This window comes from Ambystoma mexicanum, chromosome 7p (assembly GCF_040938575.1).
Source record: "Ambystoma mexicanum isolate Mex_15411 chromosome 7p, UKY_AmexF1_1, whole genome shotgun sequence".
NCBI classification, from domain to species: Eukaryota; Metazoa; Chordata; class Amphibia; order Caudata; family Ambystomatidae; genus Ambystoma; species Ambystoma mexicanum.
This window is the reverse complement of record NC_090939.1, coordinates 185,754,792-185,774,412: the sequence shown is the minus strand read 5'-3', so window position 1 is coordinate 185,774,412 and position 19,621 is coordinate 185,754,792. Positions and strand designations below refer to the sequence as shown.

At 45.7% G+C, this 19,621-nt stretch overlaps 1 protein-coding gene across 4 annotated transcripts in view; it reads right to left on the bottom strand.

The window, feature by feature from the left end:
• TMPRSS2 (transmembrane serine protease 2) overlaps nucleotides 1–19,621 on the bottom strand; it is a 499,201-nt gene that overhangs the window by 39,456 nt on the left and 440,124 nt on the right. For 3 of the 4 annotated variants that reach the window (XM_069636039.1, XM_069636038.1, XM_069636040.1), the window contains 2 exons: nucleotides 6,272–6,367; nucleotides 3,409–3,551 (listed from right to left, as the gene is read on the bottom strand). In XM_069636039.1, the coding sequence (XP_069492140.1) occupies nucleotides 3,409–3,551; nucleotides 6,272–6,367 (239 nt within the window). The remainder of the gene's footprint in view (nucleotides 1–3,408; nucleotides 3,552–6,271; nucleotides 6,368–19,621) is intronic. The other variant, XM_069636041.1, reaches the window with a different exon arrangement.

Below are 19,621 nucleotides of genomic sequence, written 5' to 3'. Positions count from 1 at the left end.
TATGCCGCTGTCTAACTTTGCCGTCCCCTAGAATCTTGCCTGTAAGGAATTTGGAGCAAGGCCCTCAGTTTTTGAAATCAGATGATCATGGCCCCACCCTTTTGAAGACTTTGTATAATAAAAAGAAATGTAAACGTAGTTATGTCGGCCATCTTCTTTTTAATCTACCCCCACTCGTTCTTACCTTTTACTTTGGGATGTGTGTGTGTATGCAACTGTTAAGCCTCTCAGTTACACAAGTGCTGTATACAGGATCCCGCAGCACAGTTAGGGTGACCGGATGTCCCGGTTTTGCCAGGACTGTCCTGGTATTTGGTGCTCTGTCTCCCTTTCTTAAGATTATGTTCCCATTGGAAACTGAAGTGGTCCCGGTTTTTTGTAGTAGGTCTCCATGCACAATCTCGCACAGAAGAAATGCTGAATTTTACAACTTAAGATAGTGTTACTTTGTGATAAATAAATTATAATATGTGTTTCTTTGAACAGTAACACTTAACCCCCTTCTCCTTCAAACGCTACTGAAGTGCAGTGCCTTCACAGCCACTTTCAACAATTAGTCCTACTTTTATGTTAGTTGCCCTGTCCCGGTTTTTTACTTTTTAAATCTGGTCACCCTTTGCACAGTTGTTACCTGCAGATTGCTGGCAACAGATTCCAACAGGTGGGAGAGGGAGCACAGCGTGAGACACACTAGGATGAATACAGTGTAAGCATCGGTCACAAGTGGCACAGTGTAGAGCGCTCGCTTTGACATCCGTGCAGTACCTGCTAATGCAGGTTTGAATCCCAGCAAGGCCAAACTCAGCCTTTCATCCTTCCGAGGTCGATAAATGAGCACCACACACCATCATGGTAATATTAAGCAGCACTCAGATACCTGAGGGTTCGTAGCGCTATATAAAATGCGAAATTATTATTTAATTACTAGTGATCCATGTGATCGGAGTTGGCAGCTCCTCTGTATGGGCAGTGGAGGCAACACTTGAGTACCAGGCAGCAAAGTCCAGCCGGGTGCTTTATTTTCACAGAGGACTGTGCTGCCTGCCTCTGAGCAGGGGTTCGTCCTCCTTCTATGCTGTTTTTGCTTTATAATGAGTAGGTTGCAGTCAGAGGCCGGTGGTGTGTAGGAAGCCATACACACGCTGACCGGCAGCAGAGGAGTTCTTTGCTGAGAAAAGGGGCAGTTCATCCAGTCCTGTGTAGTGTTGTGCTGTGCTATGGGTGTGAGCAGGTAAGTGAAGTAGGACTTGGATGTATGAAATGTATTCTTATGTATGTGCGCATGTACATTTGTGAGTTTGTTCTTGCTTACATGCAAGGAGTTGTATGAATACATGGTTGAATGAAAGAGTGCATGTGGCAGAACGCATGTGAAGAGTATGTGCCTGTGTCTGTGAAGAGGGAGCAGGGCGCTTAACTTAGGAGTGGGCACCTTGCAGCTGGATTTCTTTCCTGTGCATCAAAAGTAAAGCAAACGTGAGAAATGTTATCCATGGCTAGATCGGCATACTTTGGTGGGACCCGTCTGCATAGATTTTCTTGCTGTGCCATGGCATTTCTTTACTGGTCTTCACGGGTAATACAAACATGATAAGTGTTATTATGTGGCTTGGTGGCTTACATTGGTGGCTCCAATTGTCCATATACTCTTATTGAGTCATGCCATGGTTTACTGTGCATCATAGGTGAAGCAAACATGGTAAGTGTTATTACGTGACTAGGATGGCCCACATTGGTCGTGCCAGCCTTCATGTACTCTTACTGTGGAATGGCATTTTTTACTGGCTGCCAAAGCCAACAGGAGTAAGTTCTTAAATGGTAATACTGGCATATATTGGTGCAGACTGTTTGGACATAACAGCCAGCCTAAACATGTTTTCTAAATTGGCATACATTTTGGGCACAGGTATCCTGAAATGAGTTGCAAAATGCTCCTGTGTGCAGTTTTTTCATGTGCTACCATACAAAAGAATCGCAAACTGTGGAACTTCACCCACTTTTTCCACAGAAAGTGTCCTGTAAAATGACCCAATTTGACATATTACTTTGAACAGTTTCTTCAGGGATAACTGCCTCGAACCACCCTTGTTTGATTCTGGCTCCCTCACAATGCCAGGCCATACCCACATATTCAGGGAAAACCTTTTCACTGCTCGCAATTATAAATATTCATCCTCCGCCGCTGGTGCTGGAAGAATCCTGGGTGGGGGGTCCCCAAGTAAAAGGAGAAGCTGTTTCAGTGGTTTTCTTAAAAAAGGCTCTTGGTTGCATATCTAAGGTTACTCAAGAGTGTGGTACACGTTTAGTGCGACTCCATGAACTCAGAGAGGACATGGGTCGGGGGGTTTCTGGGAGTCACATTAGGGTTGGAGATTTGAGGGCAGGTAATGAGTGCGCTGAGAAATGATTAACCTTGGTAAGAAGGTGCAAGGCTATGAAAAGCTTTTGAAAAATAAACTCTTTGTAGAGGGGTGATGCTGTGTGAAGGGGTGGTCGGGGAGAAGTGCAATAGGATGAATAGGGTGTGGGTGTCAAAGTGCATGCCGTTTTGGGGGGTTTAAAGGGGATGCTGGTAAAGAGGAGGCAGTAGTCAAGTTTATGTGTAGACAAGCGACTAACTAAAACCTTAGAAAAGTTATAGATATGTTATTTGATAGGATAGGTTATTTATAGCGCTTAATACCCAGAGGTTTCTAAGCACCGACCCGGGGGATCTGCTCTGTGTTGTATTGCTTCCAAGGCGAGCACAATGCCCCTGAGCTATGCTCCCGAGACATTTCCTATGGACGGTTTTCTCCATGCAGAAGGAGAGCTGTAATGGGGGTTTTGTAGATGCCAAATGGACAGAGAGGACTTAATTAAGTCTTATTTGATTGCTCCCAAAATCTTTGGTGTTGAGAGAAAGTGAGAAGGCAGTTTGGGGGAAAGGGCATGTAATGGTCGTAGAGTGGATCTATGTTTTGGCGAGGTCGAGCAGTTAGCATGGTCTGGCCGTCCAGAGTCTGATTGCAGAGGGTCATTTCATTATTGGAGATTGGAGCAAATCAGCCTGGTGGGAAGAGAAGCCAAACAAAGAGATGATATTGACAACAGTGTCAATGTCAATCGAGACAAGGCCTTGGGGGCGCTTAATGCTCTACAGAACAGGTGGTTCTTCCAGAATACTGGCGTTGCACAAGCTAGATAAAGCGCTTTCTCTTCGTCATTTATGCCTGCACAATGCATTTTAAGATATGTTTTTTAAAACTGATCCTTATACACTATGCATTATGGTTTTAATTGGAGTTCAATCGTATCTAAATTAAAACATGTCACAGACACATATTTTTCCTTTGCAGGCTACAGCAGGATTTCGCAGGGAATTATGAACCAAAGGAAACAGTTTCAGAGACGAGGAAAAGTTATTACCTGGCAGGAATCAATTTGGCCGGCCAGGTAGCCAGCGCAAATCATGGAAGTCGTGATGGCGCCATTATACACGGTCCGCTGGTTGCATGTAGAGGAGTCTATTAAATTTACCGGGGCATACCTCAAACTGACAGAGGATTGACCTGTGATGGGGGGAACAAAATGGTCAATGAGCTTCATTGCTTCAGCACATCATGGACTGCAACAATCTAAGGCTTTGTTTGCAAAGGATTTCAAATAAAACATAATCGGGGGTCATTATCCCAATGAAGACCTCCGAGTTGCTCGCTTGGCAGCAGCGACACTTTGAGAATGTGCAGTCTATCTGAATGCGTACACAGAGACCGTAGAATCTGACCAGTGCTGATGGAGATGTCAAGGAATTTCCCAAGCACAGCAAGTGACTCCAAGCCATTTTAAACAGGGCAATTTAAAGCTGCATTTGGCAGACCCTATCGAAGGAGAACATGCAACAGAAAAAAACCACCAAGTTCCTCATCGCGAGTTGGCCGGTATTCCAGTGGGGCTAATAGCATTACCGCCAACCCCCCCCCCCGGCGCTATTAGTGCCAGATCACGGGTTTGGCGGAACAGTAATTCCCCATTGGGCCTATTCTGGAATTCTCCATTCCCCATTGGGCCCAATGGGGAATTTTTGGTGCAACTACTGTCAGTGGTATTAACGCACGGTAATTGCACCAAAAATCAGCAGATTCCCAGGGCGCATTTACCCCCAGCTCAGAGCTTTGGGTAAATGCAGCCAAACCCGTGATTTGGAAGACCCTTAAATGGGGCGGCAATAGCGTTACCACCGCATTTAAGGGTTGCTGCCAAACTCGTAATGAGGCTTCAAGAAAGGAAACATACCAAGCATCTCTGGATTATAGGTTTCAGTTTTTACATTTAAAAGACACAAAACAGTACAAACAACTGTATCTGAGGCACCAACAGATGACTAGTGATTTACAGGTTTTGGGTCACAAATTCATTTATAGAAGAATTGGAGTCACCTGGGGAGTCATGTTATAAATGAGATATTGCACTGGAGGACACTGCCCATTTGCACGTAAGGCCATCTTCATTCACTTATTGGCCTTTCGAACACAGAGTGGAATTGTAAAGAGTAAAACACTGGCACATTTGGCTTTTTATACTTCCGCAGTTCTTAAGTGCAGGAGGCTTTTACAATGGATTCTTATGAAATCCGCCTGCTTTTACCAGATGGTAATTTCAGGCAGATTCCATAGGAATCCATTGCATTACATCCAGTATAAAAATCACATGCTGGTGGCAATTCTGTCGGATTTGCAAGGCTAGCGAACATGTGAAGTCTGCTCTGCTTTATCAAACTGCCTTGCAAATCCCCCGGATTAGTAAAAGGGATGGTAAACAGACCTGCCACTTTTCCCGCCATTTATTAACGGTCCGGTGGTTTTAAAAAATGACCCCACCCACCCCCGGTATATGTTCCCAGTTTTTGTGTTCTAAAAATGCTGTGAGATTGTTTTTGGAATTATAGTTGGTAATTATGTGCCTGTCCTTTTTTATGACATTAGACCCACAAAAATGAAAAATGCCTGAATATATGTATGCATACCCACAAAGCCAGCAACTGGCAGGGTAGACTAAAGGATCTCTTACAGGCAGCTTTGCATACAGTCCTCAACTCTGGCCCCAGCTTGCGCAGTAGGCCAGGCTTTGACAAAGATGGCTGATCCTGTGCACTCAGAGGCTGTTCTGATCATTTTTCACGGAGTTGCCAGCCTCCTCTTTGTATTGCACATCTCCCTTTGTAACTTTCTCAGCTTCTTTAGCATGGGGCAGAGGGAGGGCTATGTGGGGTTGCTGTTCTGCTCACAGGGGGCACACACAGCACCTGTGCAGTTAAGTGCATTTGTACTGCCTTTGGGCTTCTGGGTGCTGTAGCATAGGGCCCATACGGATGTTACACAGTTCTGTGGGTTATTGGTACTGCCTTGTGCTGTGCTTCAGGATGCCGTGCAATAGGGCACACATTGCAGCTGTCCATTTTGGGGTGAGTGTGAGGTATGTGTACTGCCACGCGACTCTGGGTGCCATATGACAGAACACAAATATATACAATACTTACCCCGCTACCTCTGGGAGCCCAGACAGCTTTCTCAGAGATTTATCTGGTACAAGGATGACTAGGCGGGCGGGAAGGCACCCGCGAGCAGAACTCATAGTTTGCAGGTCCAGTAACAACGGTACTGGCAAGCTTACTGGTACCGTTGTTACTGGACCGGCAAACTTGTATTGAGGCCCAATGTGTTGACACTTACAGTGGAACGTTGGTTACACTGTTACTAACACCACAGTGGTATATGTACTATGACTTAGATGTCTATGAAAAAAGTTTTCTATTCCAGCCTTCTCCAGCGGCTGCCTGTGTACTACAGTCTATATAGTATATGCGTGATATGTGTTTATGATATTGCAATGTTGTGTCTGTTTTGAATAACATGTTTTAGTTTTCTATGAACATGAATACTGTTGAGTAATCCTTTGCAGTTTTTTACCAAAGTTGTGTCCCACCCGTGCTCGTGTGGTACATCCTCCACTCCAGGGCCAAACTCGTAGTATGGCGCAGCTGCAAAAGTGGCAGTAATTCCCTTACTGCCACCTTTTCCCTGCACCGGCATCATTGTAATGAGCCCCAATGAATTTGTATGTTTGTGCATTATGGTAAATTCCCACGTCCTAAAGCATCTTCATAATGGAATCTTCACATCATCGGGTTCCAAAGATCGGATACAGTGTTCGGGGCTGACGTTTCTGAAAGCTGCTGCTTTGGCAAAATATGGACTGCATAGTAGAGTTATATTAGGAAAAGTGATGTTACCTCCCTCAGTTATGGCGCCCCATCCGGATATCCAGCACTGCTGCGGAGCTTTCCACATCATCCCAATGTTCGGCAAGCAAACTGGTCGTATGTTGGCTGTCAACACAAATTCACAGTTACAAGTCAATGATGGGTGAAGGGGGAATTCCTCCTTCAAACCAAGGAGCATGCGCATAGTGGATGAAGGTGAGCCTAAAGCACAGCATGCTTAAATATATGATTGTTTAGTTTCAATCATTCCACTCTCTCTTTCAGTGCAATATCATGACAAGTTAGGAAAGCTGCCACTGGCTCCAAAATAACAGAGGAGGCCAGATTCAGAAAGCTGCTTTCCCACGTGCATGTCCTAAGTGGGGAAAAAGCACTTTTCACATTCAGTTTTAGACACCTGCCGAATGCATGTCTAGGGGATGAGGAAGGGGATTGCCTGATGCAGTTTATAACCTATTCCAGATTCACAGATGGATGCTCTCTGAACTGCAGCTGCCCTCTCGGCTGTTTCCCGCTGTGCATGGTCTCCCCTGATTCTAGGGAAAACCAATCCATTTCTGCCATTGGGGAGTCCCTACGAATATTTCATTGCCCCAGATGGAAATGCTTTTCCAAAGCAAGAACATTTGCACAACTTGTTTACATTCCCACCCCTGACACAAGAGCAGAAGTAGAACGGCAAAAGTGACTCGAAGTGAACTGAAAATGTGCCCCCTAAATCCATGGGGTTTACTCAGTTTGACGAACTCAAATTTAAGTGTATGGATTGTGCCAAACACTATAGAGCTCATTTTTTAAAAAAAAAAACTCGTAATTGCCTCGAGGGGACCAAGTACATTTGTACTTGCTTGCAAACAGGTCCCCTCCAGGCAATTTTCATCATTTACATGTAGAATGCAAATGAGAAGTGCAAAGAGGTGGCGGAGGCCTCTTTACACTTTTCTATTCGCACTCTGCAGTGAAAATAGAGCTTTTTGCTGGTGCACGCTCTCATTCCGCCCTGCCCTCTACCTCCCGAAACAATGAAAATCCCCTGTAGTGTGAATGGAGGCGTGAAGACAGGCATGGCGCCATTATGCCTGTCCTTAGCGCCTCCATTTATGCTCCTATGAGTCTCAGAGTCGATCCTCCAACCATTCAATTCCCCTGCATGAATCGGGGACTAGCTTGCAGGGAGATTTGGTGACTGAATGTGCGGGCATGGGGAGGGTGCTTTCACCCTCATATTCTGTCCTTCTAGCATTCAGTGACTTATGAATGTATGTCTATATTGATTCAAAGCACTTATATATCTCCTCAAGCAGGGATTTACTACTCTTTAACAAGAGACCAGTTTTCTACCTCTCTAACCTCCACAGCTCTCCTGAAACTCAAATCCATACTGTACAGTAATACACACACGCAGATTGGTACAAAGTTATGGGGCTCATGTTCAACAGAGCTTTAACTTTAATGAAAGGAGTAAAACCCTTGCTTAAGGCATTTACTCCTTCCATTTCCATCATAGCTCATTTTTAAGCATTTGTATGGCGCATTGGAGGGGCGCAACGCAACTCGTGTTTTGGCTACCTCCCTTACTCTCCACTATACAAATGCTCCAGGATTTGTGCTGCCATGGATTTTCATGCTGGTACAAATGCTGGACGCCTCTAAAGCAGGCGGACCCCATAGGGATCCATTGCACACACTGCCTGCCATGCTCTCATGGCAGGCAGCATGCACAATTACAATTAAACCCTGCCCATGGGAATGCCTCTACCATCTGTAAATATGTTTTTGCAAGTCATTTCGGGTCAAAATTGAGTAGCACGTCATTTCTGGTCAAAATTGAGTAAACAAATGCTTGAGAAATAATTAGCTGCTGCGATTTCTACCCAAGTCCCAGTTAGAAACTAACATCATTGAAACCAAGTATCAAGAGCAAAGTCTGTCTGTATAATGAAAATGCTTAGCAGTTAGCAAGAGTTCAGGGACACAATATGAGCACATACCCAAGCATCAGCAAGAGTGCAGCTGTGAAGCATTAGAAACACACATGTATTGGGATTAGTTAAATGGTGTAGCATTAAGCAGACAAACAAGCAGGTCCGCAGGTAAGAGACTAAGGGCATGTTGAATTTACAGGTCAACATCCTTCAACTCAGTGCTCAGAAAAGTCCCAGCCCCCAAAACACCACAATTTAAGGTCACAAGGGAGTCTGCAAGTGAAGGAATCACAAGGAGCTCAGAAACTAGGACTACGAAACTGACAGCGCTAACACGCTTTGTGGCTAACTTAAATCAACTCAAAAACACATCTCAGGCTGTGGAACCCTGGAATAGAGTTCCAGGTTGTTTTTACTTGTGGCAGGAGGTAGATGGTTGAGGGTGCTGCTGGCAACTCCCAGAGATCTGTACGCACCACATGAGCCAAAGCGAGGACTGGAGATGAGGTTTTCAGCCGCAGGCTCACAAGCAAATGCTCTGCAGCAGTGTAAAAAGAAACCCAGGAGAAACAGGTCAGAAACCTCAGCACCCGCCCATGCCATGCTCAATGAGGAAATCTTAATTACTGACACAGAGCACAGGTTACAGTTGGAGCTTATGTACAATCCTTGGCAAAATGGCTGACAGAACGTGATTATGTAGTCAAGCCCATTCTACTTTCTCTCCAGGACTATTGAGCCAGACAGTTGTGCGAGTAACCACATAGTGTCAGAGGGGCCTCCCAGCTGACTCCTGGTTCACTCTCACCATGCCCCTTAGGCCTATTCTAAGTCCCTTGTTACCTACCATCCCTTCAATCCTGACAGTCACTGAGGAGTGCAATTGTCCCAGAAGTAGGATATTTGGAGGGGGTTTGGAGTGGAATGCCCTCCGAGCTTCCAGTTCTTACCTGGACACTAACCACCAAGGTCCATCTAGTCACAATAGATGCAAATCCTAATGGGGGCAAACTGTGAAATAGGAGAACAGGATTTCCAAGTTAATATACCAAATGCAAATTTTGTTATAATTTGTGATATCATGTAGCATTCCATGAGGTATGCATGGTTGTGGGCAAGTTATGGTTACTTTGCTACCCGTAATGGGTGATTTTCAGTGGGTTGTACATTTTGCATCATGAACATGTTATGGTATGTAGATTTATACTGCGCATTGCTGCCATTTACATGGTCTCCAAGCACTCTCGTGGTTCTGAAAGGAAAAGTGGGGATGGGTTGGTTAGGGGAGAAGACGAAAAGGACAAGGCATGGTACTCTACTGTTGATGTGCGCAAAACCAGGAGTTACTGGCGTCTGTGCAGGTGTGCTTTCTAGGAGTGTTTTGGGGGTTTACACCAGAGGCGTACTGTGGCCAGATGGTTGACATCCCGTGTTTGACCTGTCAGCTGTTTCAGCTAATTGAGGAGGTTTGTAAGTCGATTAGAGAGATGTGGTGTTTAAGAGCGCTTTAGCAAAGAGGTTTTCTGTAGCCATCTGAAGCATGTATTGTCAGTGTGTGGTGAGAGACGGTGGTTGGGTAGGACATTTTGGGTAGATTTTTGAGTAACTAGTGAAAAAAAAACACTGGGCACAGTGCAACTCTGCGATTTGTTTTTGTTGGGACAACCACATTCACAAAAGCATGAGTAGCTTCAGAAATACTGTGGTAGTATTAGGCTTTTCTAGGTATGAAGAACAAGATACAGAATGCTTATATTGCAGAATTATTGTTTGTAATAGCCCAAAGCGATTATTGCAATACATTCATATGGTAATGGCCCAAAATGTCGGCCTCAGAATTCTGACTCCTGAAATTCTGACTTTTTTCTGCCCCCCCCCTTACCCCACGTATATATATGGTGGTGATTTGGGATATAATAGTATGGGGAGGGGTTCGGGGGGCCTCCGCCGCATATGCATGTGGTGTAAAGGGGGTTTAAAAAAAAGAAAGTTCAATTATCGGCCGTCGGAATTCTGGGGGTCGTAGTGATCACATAGATCCCATTCATATTGATGCACTGGGCTTTAGCGCTTGATGAAATAAAATGTATGGGTCCTTTCAATCCCCTATCATAAGTACTTACGTTTGAAAAGCCTCTAAGACTGGCTTGGGCACTGTATGGAAACGCACTTTGTGCTTATCTGTTGGTGGTGGTAGGGCAGGTAGAAATTGGCATCTGAGTTCTTTTTGTGGTTTGTGAAATATTCGGGCAGGATTGTGTTTCTGGTTTGATGGTCTGAGGGCAGGGAGTTTGTGTGTTGTGGGTGGGCTTTAATAGTTGGTTTGGGGCGGTGTGGCATCATTACTGATCGAAGGCATTTGGTCATGTTATGTGTGGTTCGTTGAGATCTGTTTGTTCTTTTGTTGTTGTAACTGATGTAGCCTGTAGAAGTAATACAAAAAAATAAAGGCGTTAAAACACAAGGTTCCACACTTTAAAAGTCCTTCCCTTGCTACAATGATGAGGCTCCTATGAACCAGTGTTGGGGAAGCAGTTAGTGTTTTAAGAGTTAAGAACAATGGAAGAAAAGTTCTTAGGAGACCTTCTTCCAATCCCACCACCCAAGGGAAATACCAGGGGAGGATCCTTGACCAGAACTCTGCAGTCAGGCAAGGGAGAGTTCGTTTAAAGACTTTACGGACCTTTAAGTACTATGGTGGGGGAGGTGGAAATAGGTAGGTTAACCTCACCAACCCCATACTCCGATTCACTTAGGGAGCACTTCAGATGCTCCTGAAATCTATGGGCCCCTGTGATTTGTGCATTGGTTCCGGTGAAAGGGGTCTTGGAGTCACTGGTGCAGAGGTTGGGTTCAGCGTCTAGATTTGAGATTGGCTAGTTGGCTGTTATGTGCTGCAGCAAGACCTTTCCTAGCACAGGACAGCTGGAAAAGTCAGACACGATGAAAAAGGGACCACCACATTGTTGATGACCTCAGAGGACATTAAGGATATGATGCAGGTGGAGATCAGCGATGGCCACTGCAACCAAATGTTGGAAGTTGACTCTTGTGGCGTAAATAATGAAGCTGGTCTCGCAAGGCCCCTCTTTGCGCTGGATAGCTGCAACTGCAGGGGGCGGACTCTTATTTCACAAGTCTAGGGCCTATTGAGTCCCAAGTCCATACTCAGAACGATGACTGATGCAGCGATGTAGCCCAGAAGTAAGCTGGTCGGCCCACAGGATGGTTCTGAAGGCTTCCAGGGACATGATCATGTTTATTCCCAATGGTCCAGCAGTCGAACCACTGATGAAGGCTTTCTAGAGATCAGCAAAGTAGCAGGGCTTCACCAGGGCATTTCAAGGAGAAAATGCTGGCTGGTTAAAACTATGTGTCCTGGGTCTTGAGTAAGATGCTCTTCTTTGAAGGGGTATTGGCTCCAATGATGATCAGAAGAATGGCTGAAGGAGTCCTTGTTAGGTTAAGATTTGGGGTAGTACCCTGTGGGTGCACTACAACAACCTCAGCCTCCTGGCAATAGGGACCCAACCATTGGTATAAGTCTGAACTACACAGGTTGGTAGTGTGGCTGAGCAGCCAGGCTTATCTCAAGAGGGGTCAATGTGAGCAGTAGTGGAGTTACACAGAGATTCACAGTGACACGTATTCAAACAAACACTGATACTCAAGGTTTCGTGATAAAACAATTATTAATTTATTTACCAGTCATTTAAATAATCCTTTTCAGAAGGAACAAATATAAAGGCAACACTCAAATACACTTCAGAAATACGCACTCTTAGTTTTCTCAGAATCAGTAAGGACCCATTGGGGATGGCACACAGACAGTTCCTACACCCTCAGGTGACTTAAATAGCTAGGACACGGTCGACATTAATATATTACTGTACATTCAGAGTAGGCTTTGAGAGTGTTAAAGAAAAGGGTAATTAGAACAAACAAGAGATCACAAATATTCTTTAAGCAAGCAAATACTTTTGGACCCGCCCAATGAAGAGTAAGTTAACCCTTTCCTGGAAGGATAGGTGCAACACAATAACAGAGGAGAGAAGAGCCATTAAAAGAACCAGGCTAAGCCAATGTCAATGGGCAAAGGTCTGTGTGGACTGAAGCACTTCTTGAAGGTGAGTAAAAGTCTTTGCACAATGTTTTTAGAAGTCTTTGGTGAAAAAGAAGAATCAAATGTAGGGCCACAAGCGGGGAGAATTGTGAAGTAGAAGATCAAGCAAATCTACAGTGAGAGGTACGTTCTCTCATACTTTACAGTACCTTTAGGTTGAAGAAAAGATGCTGCAGATGACCTCTATTCTTGTGCAGCTCTGAAGATCCTATTGTTCCTGGGCCTCAGTCGTGGGGACAAGAGGGAGGACTTCTGGGGACTCCTGCAACACAATGGGACAGTCACTGACGGCAACCGGCAAACTTCAAACACGTGGCATTTTGGTATTTCAGCTTCTTGCGACTACCACTAACAACAACACTGCGGTTCCTGGCTGTCGAGATGGGCTTTCCTTGCTACTGGGGTCCAGCACTCTGTTGTGGTGGCTCAGGCTCGATCAGTCCTGCTTCCTGGGAGTCCGGAGGATCTTCCTGGAGGTCTTGGCCAACTTAAAAGCAACACACACAAACTGATGTTCCTCTCTCTGGTTATTCGGTTCCAGTAGCGACTGCAATGGAAATTCAACCAGCTCCGAGAAGGATATCCAGGTGGCTCACATTGGAGTTGATTGGACCCACCAACTCAAGGGGAGAAGTTGGGCCTCATTACGAGTCTGGCGGTAACCGAACCGAGCCGGAAAAACCGGCATGTTACCACTGGACTCTAATTACCATTCCGCCCCCGTGATTCCCGGGAATTACAACCCCGGTGACCCGGTTATTCCGGAGGCGAAATTCGGTAAATCCCCATTCCCATGGAGTCCCATAGAACTCGATGGGGATGGGGAAGTGGAAACACAATGGTGCCGGTGTTTCCACGTCCGCCTGCAGGCGGGTGGTGTTAAACCCGCCAGGTCAGACCTGGTGGCAATGACACCTCCCACCTGCAGAACTCGAGATCACCCGGACCAGAAACAACGGTGGCGGCGGGTTTACTGCCACCGTTATTTCCAGACCGCGTGACTCGTAATGAGGCCCGGAGTCTTTGCAGGGCTTCTCTGTCGATACGAATTTGGGGCTTCAACACAGCAACAGGGCTTCACCAGGCAAACAAAGGGTCTAGGAGTTGCAGCAGGCATCCTCTTCAAGTTATTCTTCGGATTCCTTTGTCCAGTGGTCTACTCTCCCTTCCAAGCCAAAAGCCTCGCCTTTTATGCAGCTCACTCCCATTCATTCCAGCCTAACTTTTAGTCACCCAGCAGGGTGGCTGTCCTTCCCGGACAGCCAGCCGGCCAATATCCTAGTAGTGCATTCCTGTCTCCTAGGAGACAAAGCACAGGGAGTTTCAGGCACCTCCCTGACATCCTGCCCCCACCAGACACTCTGGAGCCAGAGGCGGGTTTCCCTCGTGAAGTCCGCCAAAGACAAAATGAACAAAGGGACCAAACATGGTTTAGCGCGCAGAGTAAATCTGAAGAAGAAACAAAACAACAAGAAATGGTGAAAAAAAAAGACCAGCTATTTTGACAAAATAGGCACCCATGGGTGCTTCACTGTGGCTGCAAACGCATCCCGCGTTAAAAACACAACACGGTAGTAAAAAGTAACCACTGCCACCAGCCATTAATTGTGTAAAGGGTAACATAAAACATGTTAAATGACAAGCTAGACAAACGGGCTACTAAGTAACCCCTCGACCACCCTATTTTAAGATAGTGTGTGCTGGGTCTAGAAAGTTACAATGTACAGTAAAGTCAATTTCACTTTACTGCTCTTGGAAACAGTAGGTAATCCAAGAGTAAGGTATTTAAACCTTGGGAAATCTAGAAGTCTTCCCTGTGTCACTGCACTTAAGGTGCTGTGTGACACAATGCAAAAAGATGCCTATGTAGTTTGTCAGACTCCAAAAACACAGAGTTCAAATCACAGAAAAATACATGAGCCAAAGGGAAAAAGGTCTCACACTCTCCAGGTTCAAAATTAAAAAGCCCTAAAGTCCAACAAAAGTGCTGGGGGTCTCTAAGGTAGAGAGGAATTAGCACATTTATGAGAATTCTCCCAAACAGTCCTCTTTTTATCCAGGGTGCGAGTTGGATTCACTGCCAAGCCCACCTTGGTGGTAAGGATCTGCACTATCCAAACTAGTAAGGGCTGTCCAATCATGGACAACCTCAGGCTACCGCATCTGCCCAGACATACGGTGGTCATGTTGTGGACTGGGACAAGAGAGTCCCAGACCTCACATTTGGCTACAAACAGATACTGCCACTTTCAACAGGCAAAGACTTAACATGTATGTCAAATTCAGCCCTCAGAGGGTATGAAGGAGACCAAAATACAAAATGGACAAAGGACAGGCAAATATCTCGTAACACTGCCATTTTAGAGTATATGGTAATCTAAAAGGCATTATGCAGTAAAATGAAAAAGTGCACACGAGAATATAAAAAACATGAAAGAAAATATCTGCTGCCATCAGCCCCTCTCCGAAATGTCATGCAAGTAACCATAGAATTGGAAAAGTTAAAGGTACACAAAGTATCTCTATTTCATTTCAATGTAAGGTGACATGTGCAGTGTAAAATAAACAAGGAATTCCACAATAGAGAACAGAGTCCCCTGCACTTGTAGCCGAAAGGACTGGTCAAAGCCGCAAAAATAGTGGAGCTTCACAAGGTGAGTGAAGTAAAAAGGCTTAAAACGTACCTTCAAATGTCAGGACAAGTTCAGAACAACAGCAAAACATTAGGGTGTTCCATATTTAAGGAAAGCATGATCTCAAAGCAAGACAGATACAAGTGATCACAGTTAAAGGGTGTTCATTAAACTGTAAAATGGGTGAGATAAACGCCTAATCTAAACCTAAATCTAAGATGGGAGCAAGCTCCAACCATCAAATAATACTAATGCCGTCTCAGTATAGTCTAGTCAACTAAAAAGTGCCTATACTAAAAAACCTATTGCAAATCCTTACTGCTATGCTACAAAAGAGTGAAGGATAATGTTCACAAGACAAGAAAGAAGTGTTCACAAAATGATCAGTCAAGATGTTATGGCCGGTGTCTCCCTTATCCGCATTTTTAGCACGGGATAAGGCAGTGCTCTCGAGCACAGCACACTCCTGGGCTTCTCCAGCACAAGCTTACAATTCCTTTTCTCAATATCAGGGCCTTCTGTATCCAAGTCTCTTCTCATGCAAAGTCTCTTGCTTCAGAGGGCCTGATACACCAAAACAACAAAACAAAAGTTCCTTCTGGTAGTCTTTAAGCCGGGTGATAACCCTTCACCCTTGGATTCCCCTCAGATCCTTCTGTCAGTCATTAGTCTCCCTCAGTCGGGCTCAGACCAACCAGAGCACTTGCCAATTCAGAGACTTCCGAAAGGTGATCTCATCTCGATGGGTTACTCTGTTTGCTTACGGCAAGTGCAGTTTTCACACATTCACAGTTCGCACAGCATTTCCCTCAGTCGGGCGCAAACACCTGTTTCACAATGTATATACCTATGCAATGGGTCAAGGACTTTTGATTGTACAAGGGATTTGGCTTGGCCCTTTTATGACCACCTTAACACTTCACACCAGCCTTTCTTATGGCCTCTTAGTATCTGTAGTTTCTTTCTTCCCAATGTTCAATACAGTCTCTTTGTTCCTAAGAGGGTTACCCGCATGAGACCTTCGACTGAGTGCCCCTGTGGCACCGGACCACTCCATCTCTGGGACCTAGTTTGTTCACAAAAGACCTTGTGTCTGATTATCTTCTTAAAGTTGCCACTGCAACCTTGGACCTAACTCAGTCTGGATGACTATCAGGTTCTTCCGACTCACCAGCTTTGCTGAACTCACTGGCGGTTCCTTTGCCGCTGGAGTCAAGGATGGTATCACAATGGCAGCCATGTCTCCTCGCCCTGATTATCAGTGTGGCAGGGTTCCATGTACCGCTGACATCTGTCTTACCATTGGCCAGCTGCGATTCCCGGTCTTATGTTTCTGTAATCGGAGGCATCGCAGGTCTGGGTTTAAAGGGGCAAGGGCAACTCCCTGCTTGACGTCTTCTCAGGTCTCGCTGCCTTTCTCCTCTGTTTGAACTGTCATTCTGGAATGGCTGATTCCTTGTGCGTTTGGCCTTGCTTGGAGTGTGCAATTGTGCTCTGCCTTTCATCCCAGTGGGGAAGGGAAAGGGTAGTCAGGGGTGTGCAGTTGTCAGCAAGTGCTGGACTCTGCCTGGCCCTTGCGTTGTGACATGTCAGGCAAATGGCCCGGGTATTAGCCCGTTGTTGTTCACGCTGTGAGAAAGTTTTCGTGTTGGAAAAGGGGTGGGGTAGTTTGCAAATACGGCCCACAGAGCCCTGTATCCTACACCCAGAAAGAAGGAAGGGAGGGGGTGATTTGCAAACCACCTACAAGAGTTACTGTTTTTTGGTCTGCAAACCTCTCGCAGCTCATGAATATTACACCCACTCATTAAGCTGAAGATTCCTGACAGGACATTGTATTGCAGGAGACAGAGGCAGTTATTCCACAGACATGTATCCTTCTTGAGATTCAAGACAGCCAGCATATCACAAAGCATTCGAGAGCTCCGCACACACCCTGCATCCTCTAAAAGCCTTCTGAACACCTAAACAGAGAACCAGAAAAGCAAGATGGGAGCCAGGCATGTGAAAGGAACGGTTCAGCTCCCTGCAAGCCAAGACAGTCCAGGTGAACATCAAGGGAGCAAACAAATAAAGAACAGCATTAATTTTAGGGCACAGGTGCAGACCCTTCCCAAAGATCCAGCTCAGGTGTTGTGGTCACCTCACTATATATGCTTAGTCAGTTTGTGTGTGAGTTTCAATAAGCCAGTTGGAGCAATGGTTGGAGAGCAGTAGAAGGGTTTGAGTAGATACAGTTATTGGAGGAGGAGAACCTCAGAAAGTGGAGAGAGAGGAGCATTGCAGAGAATTGTATAGAACTATACCAGAGAGGGGAGGTTGCTGGAGAATAACATCAAGGAGAGGAAGTTGGTAAAAAATGAACATCTGGAGAACCTGATAAAAGAGGATCCACAGGAGGAGGGGGCAAACAGACAGGCTAAGAAAGTTCTGGCACGTCCCGTAGGCCAAAAGCAGGTCTTACAAGTGAGAGGAGGAATGAGTTGATGTCACAAGTCTCTCCCCTTCTCACCTGCTTTCGTTGTTTGCTTGCGACCTTCTGGGATGTCTTCTTTCTCACGGTCCGGGATTTGTGCAAATCTGAACGCTGGTCCTCGGGTTCCAGCGTGAGGTTCGCTATTCAGTTTCCGGGAGCGTTCAGAAGTCCAGGATGGATACCAGGATGCAATGAAGTTACGCTCGGAGGCACGGAACGCCGTGACCCGAGCGCGGAAGAATTCCAGGAAGATAGGTAGAGGAATGGGAGGAAGGACAGGGTTTCAAGGAACTGGGAACAAGGAATCAAAAGGGAGCCCCGAACAAACTCCGGCAACACACGTCCGACTACAACTAGCAGTAGCGTTGAGACGCGCAGATCCGCGGGGGCGTGTCTCTTTTGTAGAGCATGGAACGTAGAGACTGACCAGGAGCATTCCGTTCCGAGCGGCCATGTTGGAAGGATCACTGCATTCAATCCCCTATGGGTCAGGGACCAGGAGGTCCAGAAGGGACGCACACGACGGTTCATGACAGTATGCCTCCTCCGAAACCCAGCTCCTCCGGGCTTGCCTGGATGGATAAGATGGAATCTTCGAACCAGCCTGTGGGCATTCATGTTTGACATGGGTTCCCAGGTGCGCTCACTGGGAGGGTATCCTTTCCATTCAACCAAATATTGTAGTTGACCATGTCGGTACCTAGAGTCACAGATTCTGGAAACCTTGTATTCTAGTTGGTCATTTACAATCACAGGGGTAGATTTAGGAGCTGTTCGAGATGACTGAATATATGGTTTTAGCAGTGAGGTATGGAATACTGGGTGGATCCTTTTCCAGGATTCTGGTAACCGGAGTCGAAAAGCCATTGGGTTGACAATTTTTGTATAGAAAAGGGACCATAATATCTGGGAGCCAATTTATTAGGGCGTAGATGTCGAGGAAGGAGCTTTGAGGATAACCAGACTTTATCGCCTACAGAGTAGGAAGGTTGAGGTCTTCTTTTGGAGTCAGCATAACGTTTGACGTCTCTTCGGGCCCTTTCTAGGTGTTCCTTAACTTCTTTGTGTACTGTAATAAGGGTTTCAATCCAGGAATCTACCGCAGGAACTGGGGTAGGGTGTGGGAGTACAAAGGGTAGAACTGATGGATGGAATCCTTGACTACAGAAGAAGGGACTGGTCTTGATAGCTGAACGATCTGAATTGTTATAAGCGAATTCGGCCACAGGTATCAAGAGTGACCAATCATCTTGGACCTTGGTAGTGAAGCAACAAAGGTATTGTTCAAAAGTTTGGTTTACACGTTCAGTAGCCCCATTGGTTTGTGGGTGGTAGCCTGAAGACAAGGCACATTGAATTCCCAGAATACGACATAACTGTTTCCAAAACTGAGATATGTACTGGGGTCCTCGGTCAGAAATGATCTTGGAAGGTAGCCCATGAAGCCGGAATATGTGTTCCAGGAAAATTCCGGCAAGGTCAGATGAGGATGGCAGTTTGGATAAAGGTTTAAAATGAGCCATATGAGTAAACAAATCAATAGTGACCATGATAGTCGTGTAGCCCCTGGAGGATGGTAGTTCCACGATAAAATCTGTGGCGATAATTTCCCAGGGTCTTGTTGGTTTTGCTGGTTGGAGTAGAAGTCCTGCCGGTTTCTTATTATCATGTTTGTTCTGATTGCAAACTGCACTTGTTTGGATATGGATCCTGATATCATCCTTCATCTTCGGCCACCAGAACTGTCTTTGTATTAGATGGAGGGTGTTGGTAATCCCACGATGTCCCGAATGAAAGGTATCATTGCTTAGGCTTGTGATCCTTTATCTCAGTCCAGGAGTGGGAATGACCAAGCGATTGTCCTTGAATAGATATCCGTCCTTTGTTGTGAGATTCCATCTATTATTTCTCTTAAACTCCTTCCAGGTTTCAGAGGATCGAGTTTGACTCGAGGGCGAGTGCTTGGGCAACAAAGATTGTGTGGGGAAACATCTTTGGGAAGGTTCATAATCTAGACGTCTGGATAAGGCATCGGCAATAATGTTATGTGTTCCTGGGACATGATGGATTTGGAACTGGTATTGAGCAAAAAAGAAAGCCCAACGGGCTCGACGACTGTTTCTGCATTCTAGGGATTGTAGAACCTGAAGATTCCGATGGTCCGTGCAAACTTGTACTGGGTGTTTAGCTCCCAGGAGGAGA